At 43.1% G+C, this 12,311-nt stretch overlaps 1 protein-coding gene across 1 annotated transcript in view; it reads right to left on the bottom strand.

Annotated features, from left to right (window-relative positions):
- The window catches only part of TEAD4 (TEA domain transcription factor 4), a 479,147-nt gene that overhangs the window by 303,230 nt on the left and 163,606 nt on the right, over window positions 1–12,311 (bottom strand). Inside the window, exon 3 of the mRNA XM_078647400.1 lies at window positions 6,250–6,314. Coding sequence (XP_078503526.1) covers window positions 6,250–6,314 — 65 coding nt within the window. The remainder of the gene's footprint in view (window positions 1–6,249; window positions 6,315–12,311) is intronic.

Here is a 12,311-nt window from a genome sequence, read left to right as displayed (position 1 = left end):
CAAAGCACAGTAGCACAGACAAGGTGTAATAAAAGACCCCGCATTAGTAATGGGAGGTATATTCAGTTATTATCTGATGCTTAATGAGGGGTGACATCAACGGACGCGGTCTGATAGTAAATTCACTGCGTTCGAAACAAATAAACACCCTTGTCGATTTATAATCATTTTATGACAATGCTGAAACTTTGCCCTACTATGGAAAAGAGTATCCAAAGTTTCCTTCTCTTAAGTTCATTAGACAAGGAACTCGATATGACAAAGGCGGCTGATTAATATGGAAGAATCCATGCAGGTTAATCATCCCGCTGAAAAGACAACTAGACATATGAAGACTGAAAACGAAGACCAGACTCGTCCTCTGCACCAAAGCATAGTACACCACCATAGTGCGTTCACTCGGTTTGTAAACCTCTCATGTGTGCTAGGACGGGTTACATTGTCACCCCAACATAGATCTAATTCTTCTGTAGTGACAAACGTGCCCGTTTACCAATCACAAAAGCTGTATTTTGTCAATGAGATACGGGTCTATTAATGCGACTCCCCTTACAGCTAAAGGGACATCCACGGGATTGCGTCATTCAACCCACATTCATCACTACGAAGGCGATAGACCCATTTTTGTTCACATTTGAACAGAAATTTGGCCGTATCAGTAACCGACGGTGGAATCCACGGTTGGTCTAATACTGTCCACATGATGTCCGTGGGTAGATGACCCACCTGCAAGAAATGGTTAGTCAGTTTGGTGGCTTGTTTGCAGCACCGGATTGAACTTTTATGTTCAGAAATTCTGAACTTTATCTTTCTGGTGGTCATCCCCACGTAGTTCAGTTTACAAGGACATGTTATTAAGTAAACCAAGTTTGAACTATTACAGTTGGTGAACCGTTTTAGTTGCCAAGGTCTGTCTGTGCCTATGTCTATAGTGAGTGTTTTTGTCGTTTGTGGACACGCCGCACAGCCACCACAAGGATGGTGTCCGGTGACTGCGGGCATGTCCCAAAGGGTACCGACAGCTCGAGGAATCATGATTTTAGGCCTTGTGTGGACCAGCTGGTCTCTAAGATTTTGGCCTCTCCGAAAGGCAAACAGCGGAGGAGGTATAGGGTCACTCCCTGTCCTAAGGATTTTCCAAGAGACCTTCCACTTTTAACCCCAGCACAGTAGGGTTACCTGCGAAAGTTCAGGCATTCGAAGAAGCTGTGGATCATGATTTAAGACAACTGTACCTCCAACCTAACAACTGCTTTGTCAATCTAACTAAAGGCGAACAAGATGCAGTTACGACTTTGGCTAACTTGGAATCGGTGGTAATCAAACCAGCCGATAAGGGAGGGGCTACTGTACTAATGGATGCAGATATGTATCATGAAGAATGCATGCGCCAGCTAAATGACATCAGGGCATATCGTAAACTCGACAATGACCCAACTGACAGGTTGACCGTGGCCATTGGCCACATTGTCGAAGAAGGCCTTGCAGAGGGATGGATTACTGATAAAGAATCTCAATATCTACGTACTGTCCACCCTAGGATGCCTTACTTCTACATCCTTCCAAAAGTACACAAGCCACAACGCCCCCCTCCCGGTAGACCCATCATATCGGGAATCGGTTCACTATTGGAACCTTTATCTACATTCGTAGATTTCTTCCTTCAACCAATAGTGCGGGAGATGCCTACCTTCCTTAAGGACACGAAGGATGTCCTTAGGATTTTGCCTGGAATTGAGTTTAATGTGGACCTTGATTTTCTAGTTTCCTTTGATGTGGAGAGTCTATATACCTCTATCCCACAGACTGAGACACTAGAAGCTATTGAAGCCCTTTTAACAACCAGAGATTTGAACTCCATCACGCCAGTCAGTTTCATCATGACTTTGGCGACCATTGCCATGACTGAGAACTTCTTCGAATATGAAGAATCGATCTACCTACAGGTTAGCGGGACGAGCATGGGAAGTGTTTTTGCTCCCAGTCTCGCTAACCTGTATGTACATACCTTCGAACAAACACACGTACTCGCAGACACTAATCCTCATCTTCAGTGTCTGCGAGTATGGAGAAGGTATATAGATGACATTTTGGTCGTGTGGCGAGGTACGGAAGATGAACTCCGTCAATTCCACACTTGGTTAAACGAAAGAAATCAATTTCTGAAGTTTACCATGGAGTTCGACAGACACCAACTAGCGTTTCTGGATTTGTTGATTGCTGCATCAGGAGGGGGGTTGCAGTCGGAGCTATACCGAAAGCCAATGGCGAGGAATTCCCTGTTAAGTTACGACAGCTTTCATCCGAAAGCGTTGAGGGATAATCTGCCCTTCGGGCAATTCCTCCGCATTCAGAGGAATTGTTCCACCAAAACGGCCTTTGTCACACACTCCCAAGCTCTGGAAAGAAATCTGCACGATAAGAAATACCCTAAACATCTCATAAAAAACTCCAAAAAGCGTGCAGCAAACAACAACAGGCAAGGTCTGTTGGAACCAACACCTCCAAAGAACCCACAAGAAAGAATGACTTGTGTAAACACATTTAGTACACTTTCCAACCAAGTCCAAAAAATTGTTAAGAGGAATTGGAAAATCCTTAGGACAGGGAGTGACCCTATACCTCCTCCGCTGTTTGCCTTTCGGAGAGGCCAAAATCTTAGAGACCAGCTGGTCCACACAAGGCCTAAAATCATGATTCCTCGAGCTGTCGGTACCCTTTGGGACATGCCCGCAGTCACCGGACACCATCCTTGTGGTGGCTGTGCGGCGTGTCCACAAACGACAAAAACACTCACTATAGACATAGGCACAGACAGACCTTGGCAACTAAAACGGTTCACCAACTGTAATAGTTCAAACTTGGTTTACTTAATAACATGTCCTTGTAAACTGAACTACGTGGGGATGACCACCAGAAAGATAAAGTTCAGAATTTCTGAACATAAAAGTTCAATCCGGTGCTGCAAACAAGCCACCAAACTGACTAACCATTTCTTGCAGGTGGGTCATCTACCCACGGACATCATGTGGACAGTATTAGACCAACCGTGGATTCCACCGTCGGTTACTGATACGGCCAAATTTCTGTTCAAATGTGAACAAAAATGGGTCTATCGCCTTCGTAGTGATGAATGTGGGTTGAATGACGCAATCCCGTGGATGTCCCTTTAGCTGTAAGGGGAGTCACATTAATAGACCCGTATCTCATTGACAAAATACAGCTTTTGTGATTGGTAAACGGGCACGTTTGTCACTACAGAAGAATTAGATCTATGTTGGGGTGACAATGTAACCCGTCCTAGCACACATGAGAGGTTTACATACCGAGTGAACGCACTATGGTGGTGTACTATGCTTTGGTGCAGAGGATGAGTCTGGTCTTCGTTTTCAGTCTTCATATGTCTAGTTGTCTTTTCAGCGGGATGATTAACCTGCATGGATTCTTCCATATTAATCAGCCGCCTTTGTCATATCGAGTTCCTTGTCTAATGAACTTAAGAGACGGAAACTTTGGATACTCTTTTCCATAGTAGGGCAAAGTTTCAGCATTGTCATAAAATGATTATAAATCGACAAGGGTGTTTATTTGTTTCGAACGCAGTGAATTTACTATCAGACCGCGTCCGTTGATGTCACCCCTCATTAAGCATCAGATAATAACTGAATATACCTCCCATTACTAATGCGGGGTCTTTTATTACACCTTGTCTGTGCTACTGTGCTTTGAGGAAACACTGGGCAAGGGGCACCAGTGAGCCAGTATCACGTAACAGACAGAGGTCGGGAACTACATTTCCCATCACGAAGAGCGCATTCAGTGGCGAGGATGCGCATGACGTCACCACGCACAGGGGGCGTCGGACATCGTTGCGCATCGAATGCGGAAGCGAGAGAGGTTTATTTACCTCGCCGGTGCACCGGGTCGGTTCCTCCCTACGATAGAGCTTAGAGGGACGACCGGTGCACCGACGGAGAGGTAAGGCGGCATGCATGCGTGTGTGAGTGAGAGGGGTTGAGCTCCTTTCAAACATCCAAAGTCGCTCGTTTGGTACTCCGTCATTTAAGCTAAGCGCATACGCATGTTTACATGTGTTGGAAACAGTGGTGACTCTTTGTAGCGTCGGTACCGACCTTTAACTATCCATTTATAACATATAGCTAATTGACCTGGTGATGTTCCACGGCACTGGCAGGAATGTGATGCTTGGTGTGGAGCATGCTAAGACCGGTCAGTTTAGGAACACATTTAGATGTGGATACATCTTTTGATTTGTTGTTTTTTCTAGTGCAGTGCATCCATTAACCTGAGCTCGTGCCAGGTGAGGTGGAGTGGTTCCTTCTCATCAAGTGGGTGAGTGAACCCTTATCTACAAATTTGCTGAACTGGTGATTTGTGACTGAGTTTGATAGTCTAAGTGCTGGGCAATATTAGCTTATGTCTAGCATATAACAATGATGGCACTAAATGTGCACGTTAAAATTCATATGCATACATGACTTTGTACCCTTATATTATAATTTTCTCCCCTATCTTTAGGATGAGAAGATGTTTATACATACACTTTCAGGTGATATGGTTCTTGTTATTTATTATTTTTTCTAGCAGTAGCATTAATGGTCACGAAGAAGCAGCAGGAGATCACTAGACTCCATGTGTCTGCAGAAACATGTCGACCTTTCATCTTTAGTGGCTATTTGTTAAACCACTATTGCACTGTTTTTATTGATTTAGGAGTGTGAGGGTGTTTATTAAATTGTTTTTCCCGACCACTACCTAATTTTAGAGCTTTTTCTCTTTCTTTTCACAACACACATCTTTTTTCACGCACTGCTACTTTGTTCCCATCTAGATACGCCTTTCTGTTTCACATCTGTAATTATCATTGTGGTTTTTCCTGTGCCTGGTGTAGTTATCTGCCAGCACAGGTTTTTTACCCTTTAATGTGACAGAAATTATGCACCAGAGATCCCAGATGATGAAGGGCGGTCTCGATGGTGGACTGATGGGAACTTGCATAGTTTAATAACTATTTCCTGTGTAACTTTATTTGGGTACATTGTTTGTTTGTTTCTTGACTCTCTGTTAATTTTAGGTTGGTGTCACTGATATACAGGGGGCTTAACAGCAGGGTCTATAAACTTACCCCTGGGACCTTCTCTGTGTGTGATACCTTTTCAATTGGTACCACTGTCCCACTAAACTAAAAAAGATATTTCCAGAGACCTCCGATCTCTGTTGGCGGGGTTACGGTCTTCTCTGGGATTTCTGCCACATATGGTGCGACTGCCATACTATCCGAACATTCTGGGAGGAAATCCTAACACACATTAAAGCAGATAAGGCAATAATGTGGGCCTGTCTAGGGGCAGCCAAGACGACAATCGTGGCGGCTTGCAAAAAAAGGAGGCGCCAGCCATGTCGCTATGGCACTCACGTTTATGGAGAATTCTCACTATGAAAAGATTAGCAGAGTTTTTCAGAGATGAATATAATTTTTTTGAATATAAATAGGGCCCACTGGTCTCCTTTCTCTCACGCGGACTCCCTCTGCAGTGTGCCCACCTTCTGTACGAGCCATGCTCCGCTTCCAGTTCTAGGTTAGCCAGGGTACGGGCCTGACTATGCCCCTACGCACATGAGGTTGTCCCTGGCCATACATAGTACTAGTAGAGCCAGAGGAGGGCTCTACCCTTCTATCAGACACTTGCCTAACTATTCAACAGCACATTTCAAAGAATCACCACCACCAGGGAAATGGGGGGGGGGGGGGGTTGGGGGGGGAGAGTGTTGGGCTTTGTTTACAAAACGTATTTGTATTAGTAGCCTAAAGACTTGATTTACCAAAATATATATGATTTGAATTGAGGGAGCGATGCATTGGGACTTCTTAAAAAGAGAAGCTGAATCTTAATTAGATGTTAATGCTCATATGAAGTTCCGTATGTTTTCAACATGTTGTATGTCACTTGAAAGTCATATTGAATGAACAGATCTTTGAACAACAATAAAAACTGGCAAACTGCAATGACCAGTGTTTTCGTTTTTCTGGGTGATGTTGTAATGAGCAAGCATGTATCACACAGGCTATATCAATGCAAATCTTTAAATCAATACAGGCTTCTACACAACTTTTTGCATGTTAATCTAAATTACCCCTACAGTTCCTACGTCAGAACACAAAAGAAAAATAGTACACAATCACAAAGGGACATACTGCAAATCATTTCTGACTTTCTTTATATGTACCTGTTTTCTTGTGCGTGTTTTTCCAGTTCGCAGTTTTATGTAGCGTGCTATCAGCTCATTCCGACCTGGGAAAAGACAAATATACTGTGACTGAAAAACAAAAATAAACGTGATGTTTTAACAATTTCAAAGAAAAGTATGACAATGCACTCCTTTGTAAGCCACAAAAGTAATCCTCACCTTGTCAATCTTGTTTTATTTGATTTTATTTTAGTTCTTATAGAGAGCAAATACCCTGAGGTGTCTTGGTTCTAAGGAACAAGGTAGGAAGAAAGGCCAAGCCATTTAATTAAAAAAAGCCATGTTTTAGAGACTTACAAGACCTCAAAAAGAGGGGGTGCAGTTTTTATTTCCAAGGGAAGCTTGTTCCATTGCATGTGGTCCAGACCACAAAGCTCCTGCCTCCCCATGAGGAAAGTTTATATAGGAAGGCACCACCAGATTTCTAGCTGAGCTGGAATGAAGAGTCCTCTCAGGGAGATACTTTCTGAGTTTCTGTCTTAGGTAGGCTGGACCTGTTTACTTGGTAAGTAATACAGAGAGCTTTAAACACTATCCTCTTTTGAACAGGGAGCCAATGTAATCTCACCAAGACTCAGGAGGCAGATTGAAATCTCTGGATCTTCATCAGCATCCTAGCCACTGAGTTTTCAAGAATCATTGCTGAATCAGTGCAACTTTTGGCAGATTTTGATACTGGCTGTTGCAATAGTCCACTCTGGACATTACAAGAGCTGAAGCAACTGTATTCAACAAATTGGGTGGGAGGAACTGTGCTATTTACCTAATAGCACGAAGCGTGTAAATGGCGATGGAAATAACCTTATTTATTTTATCCTTAAAAGTGAGTCTGTCATCAGTCAATAACCCCAGATTTTCACCTTTTTACTGGTACAGGGAGCAGGCTTAATTCATCTGGGCCACCATGATGGGTTCCAGAGGGAGGTGTTATTTCCAAATAGAATAACTTCTATTTTTGAGGTGTTCACTTGAAGCAATTGTTCCCCATCCTTAAGCTCACACCACTTATACAGTTACGGAAAGTATAATTCCGATCTGGGCCTTGGCTGGAATGTGAGACAACAATCTGGGTGTCGTCAGCATATGATACTAGTGACAACTCAAAAGATTTCACCAGAGCCGCTAGTGGTGTTACATAAATATTGAAGAGGGTAGGACTTAACGATGAACCCTGGGGAACACCACAAGGTAATGAAAAAGGTTGAGATGTAAATTCCTCCTGGGTTACCGTTTGCACACACTCTACTAAAAAATACCTAAATAGAGCAGAGCCACACCACCTATCCCCAGGCATTTAACCAGTCCATCAAAAGGTCACGGTTTGACTGTGTTGAAGGCCGCAGTCAGGTTGAGTAAGATGACAGCTGCATTACCACCTCTATCTACAGTAGCCCTGATCATCTCGCTGGCCACAATAAGTGCTGATTCCGTGGAATGTCCTTTGTGGAATCCAAATTTGTAATCATCCAACAGATAATTATTGTTCAAAAATTCCAATAACGGAGAATTCATTTCCTTCTCGGTCTTCTTGGCTGGAAACTGGAGCCTAGAAGTAGGTCTGAAACTGTTAGGATCTAAAATATTCAAGTTGGATTTCTTAAGCAACGGAATGATTGATGCAGATTTCCACACTTTGGGATAAAAGCCTGTCCTAAGCATAGCATTGACAACAGTCGTAAGTTAAAAAGCCGTTCTTGTCTGCAACTTTCCTGCTTGGCTGCACAGAGCATTTCGCCAAACCAGGGAGCTGAGGGGTTACTTCTCCTAGATGACTTCCATTTGAGCAAAGCTAATTTATATGCTGCTGCAGTCAGCCAGGCTGAATAGTTGGACAACTGTAAATCAACTTTGTCTGTCTCTTCAAGCTAAGATTTGACCAAAACAGAGTTGAGTTCCAATGCTTCCACCCAGTTCAAGCCCAGGAAGAATTTGATTTCCCTGATACCTTGGTAGGGGCAGTTTTCTTTAACAGTGTAATCTCCCTACTGAATACACTATGGTCTGACAATGTTACTGGAAGTATCAGCGGTTTAGAAATGGGCGGACAATTAAAAGAAATACCGTTTTGTTGTGTGCAAAAGGGTATCATTAAGGTTTCCTGTTTTCAATTTATATATTTGGTAAATTCTAGTGGGGCTTTTTCAGTGTTTTCCAATGATTTCAATACTTTAGAAATCTGTGGTTATCAGTGGTTATGCATTTTCATGCCATTAAAAAAAAACAGAAACAGTGTTTTTTTCCGGTTTTTATGGAATGTTTTGCTATTATTGTTGCTTGCTTTCTGCACTGATAGTCCGTGGTATATAGACAGTGTGCATACAGTGTATACGAGGTCCAAATATATTTTTACAAATCAAACTTATTGTAGTACACCATACAATAATTCTTCAATGAGTTTACCCGCCCATGAAGAGGAGCAATCGCTCAGTGATTCTCTGCAGTTAATGAGTGCAACAAGTTAGAGGAAGTGAAGAATAAAAAAAAAACTCTACCCTTGTGAACGAACGGACACGGGAGAGCGTACAAGAAAGTTAATACGTAATTAAGGCATTTAAATACAGTAGCCACTCGGCAGGAAATTGAAGCGACGCCTTGGGTTGGCCAAAAGCAAGTTAGAACGTATTAGTACAGCGAGTGCATTAAGCAGAGTATCTGCATTAACTGACGAGAAATCAAACAGAAAACTGTTTTAATCAGTAGAAATACTGAACATACTGATAAAGTTTGACTCAAGAGGGCATGTAAACCAAGCTATACAATAAGGAATACAGAGAGAAACAAACTAACTATTGTCTTGATAAAGATGGAATAATGATCAAACCCATCGAAACGGCGTTGACGCATCATTGTACATAATCCAAGGGAAAGTTTGGACCTGCAGATACGAAAATGAGTGTATCCAGGCTAGGTTTCTAAACTCCCATAGGATATGATCCTTTGAAAGACAAAGTATACTGTGTAACTATTGTTCTTTTTTAATGTCATGGTATATTGTGTAAACCGATTGTAATTGGGGATTTTACATTTATTGTTTTTATGAATTGTTTTTATCAATTGTTTTGCATAAAACTGTGATAGATAGGAAGTGTATTGAAATTTTAACATTGTAACCAATTTTTTAACAATAAAAGATTTTCGTATAACTTTAGTGCTATTTAACAATTGATTCAAATATTAGGTGGGATTTTCTTTGATGGATTGTATACTTGTGCACCTTGTGAGGTACGACCTAGTTGTGAGTTGAACCTTGTATCCTTTTCCTTTCATAACCCAAGGGAATATTTGTTTTACTTGTCAAGAGTACCCTATTCCCTTGGCTATACAACAAGGGGTCTCTCTCTCCTTTTTACATATCTCCCTACTGACTACACTATGGTCTGACAATGTTACTGGAAGTATCAGCGGTTTAGAAATGGAAGGGCAATTAAAAGAAATGCAGTTTTGTTGTGTGCAAAAGGGTATCACTATGCTTTCGTATTTTCAAATTCTATTTTTGGTAAATTCTGGTGGTTTTTTTTCAGTGTTTTCCAATTATTTCAATACTTTTGAAAAACGGTGGTTATCAGTGGTTACAGATTTTCGCACCGTTAAAAACAACAGAAACTGTGTTTTTACTGTGTTAATGGAATGTTTTGCTATTATTATTCCTTGCTTTCTGCACTGATAGTCCGTGGTATATAGAAAGCGTGCATACAGTGTATATGAGGTCCAAATATATTTTTACAAATCAAACCTATTGCAGTACATCATACAATACTTCTTCAATGAGTCGTTGGTCATGCATGCTCACTGTTTCCTACACGTGTAAACGTATATCTGTGAAAAGGCCCTCTCAACATTGGCACTTGAGTCAGTCAACTCCAAAACAGCCAGTAAACAATTTGCTAATTCTGGCTACTGACATAGCTTTCCATGCTAATACTGGTGCACCTGAAGATTGCGATTCTATGGGACAGGTTTTGCAATATGCCTTAAACTGAGCGCATATGTCCTCAAAGTTATTGATTATTTACAAGGGGTGGTGATGGACAGAGTCTCTGAATTAAGCAGAGTACTCTCACCCAGTCAAGAGATCAGGGCTAGATCCAACACCGTTTTTTAGCTCATTGCACCATCCCAGTTTCAGAACCTGGCTGTATGCAAATTAGTCTGTCCCTGGCCCAGTGCATCATGGGAACAGGGCAGACCAGACTACAACAGCCAATTCTTACACTGGGAAGGAAACAAGCTTCCGGGGACCGGTTTCTGCCATTTCAGGCGTCTTCGGCCCGGCTTGCTTGAATCCTGATGGTGCAATGAGCAAGGGACTCACATCTGAGTATACCCTTCCACGCTTAGGGTGGACAAAATTATTTACAAGGGGTGGTGATGGACAGAGTCTCTGAATTAAGCAGAGTACTCTCACCCAGTCAAGAGATCAGGGCTAGATCCAACACCGTTTTTTAGCTCATTGCACCATCCCAGTTTCAGAACCTGGCTGTATGCAAATTAGTCTGTCCCTGGCCCAGTGCATCATGGGAACAGGGCAGACCAGACTACAACAGCCAATTCTTACACTGGGAAGGAAACAAGCTTCCGGGGACCGGTTTCTGCCATTTCAGGCGTCTTCGGCCCGGCTTGCTTGAATCCTGATGGTGCAATGAGCAAGGGACTCACATCTGAGTATACCCTTCCACGCTTAGGGTGGACAAAATTATTTACAAGGGGTGGTGATGGACAGAGTCTCTGAATTAAGCAGAGTACTCTCACCCAGTCAAGAGATCAGGGCTAGATCCAACACTGTTTTTTAGCTCATTGCACCATCCCAGTTTCAGAACCTGGCTGTATGCAAATTAGTCTGTCCCTGGCCCAGTGCATCATGGGAACAGGGCAGACCAGACTACAACAGCCAATTCTTACACTGGGAAGGAAACAAGCTTCCGGGGACCGGTTTCTGCCATTTCAGGCGTCTTCGGCCCGGCTTGCTTGAATCCTGATGGTGCAATGAGCAAGGGACTCACATCTGAGTATACCCTTCCACGCTTAGGGTGGACAAAATTATTTACAAGGGGTGGTGATGGACAGAGTCTCTGAATTAAGCAGAGTACTCTCACCCAGTCAAGAGATCAGGGCTAGATCCAACACCGTTTTTTAGCTCATTGCACCATCCCAGTTTCAGAACCTGGCTGTATGCAAATTAGTCTGTCCCTGGCCCAGTGCATCATGGGAACAGGGCAGACCAGACTACAACAGCCAATTCTTACACTGGGAAGGAAACAAGCTTCCGGGGACCGGTTTCTGCCATTTCAGGCGTCTTCGGCCCGGCTTGCTTGAATCCTGATGGTGCAATGAGCAAGGGACTCACATCTGAGTATACCCTTCCACGCTTAGGGTGGACAAAATTATTTACAAGGGGTGGTGATGGACAGAGTCTCTGAATTAAGCAGAGTACTCTCACCCAGTCAAGAGATCAGGGCTAGATCCAACACTGTTTTTTAGCTCATTGCACCATCCCAGTTTCAGAACCTGGCTGTATGCAAATTAGTCTGTCCCTGGCCCAGTGCATCATGGGAACAGGGCAGACCAGACTACAACAGCCAATTCTTACACTGGGAAGGAAACAAGCTTCCGGGGACCGGTTTCTGCCATTTCAGGCGTCTTCGGCCCGGCTTGCTTGAATCCTGATGGTGCAATGAGCAAGGGACTCACATCTGAGTATACCCTTCCACGCTTAGGGTGGACAAAATTATTTACAAGGGGTGGTGATGGACAGAGTCTCTGAATTAAGCAGAGTACTCTCACCCAGTCAAGAGATCAGGGCTAGATCCAACACCGTTTTTTAGCTCATTGCACCATCCCAGTTTCAGAACCTGGCTGTATGCAAATTAGTCTGTCCCTGGCCCAGTGCATCATGGGAACAGGGCAGACCAGACTACAACAGCCAATTCTTACACTGGGAAGGAAACAAGCTTCCGGGGACCGGTTTCTGCCATTTCAGGCGTCTTCGGCCCGGCTTGCTTGAATCCTGATGGTGCAATGAGCAAGGGACTCACATCTGAGTA

The sequence above is a fragment of the Lissotriton helveticus genome, chromosome 1_1 (assembly GCF_964261635.1).
Source record: "Lissotriton helveticus chromosome 1_1, aLisHel1.1, whole genome shotgun sequence".
Lineage (NCBI taxonomy): Eukaryota > Metazoa > Chordata > Amphibia > Caudata > Salamandridae > Lissotriton > Lissotriton helveticus.
This window is presented reverse-complemented; position numbering and strand designations above follow the sequence as displayed.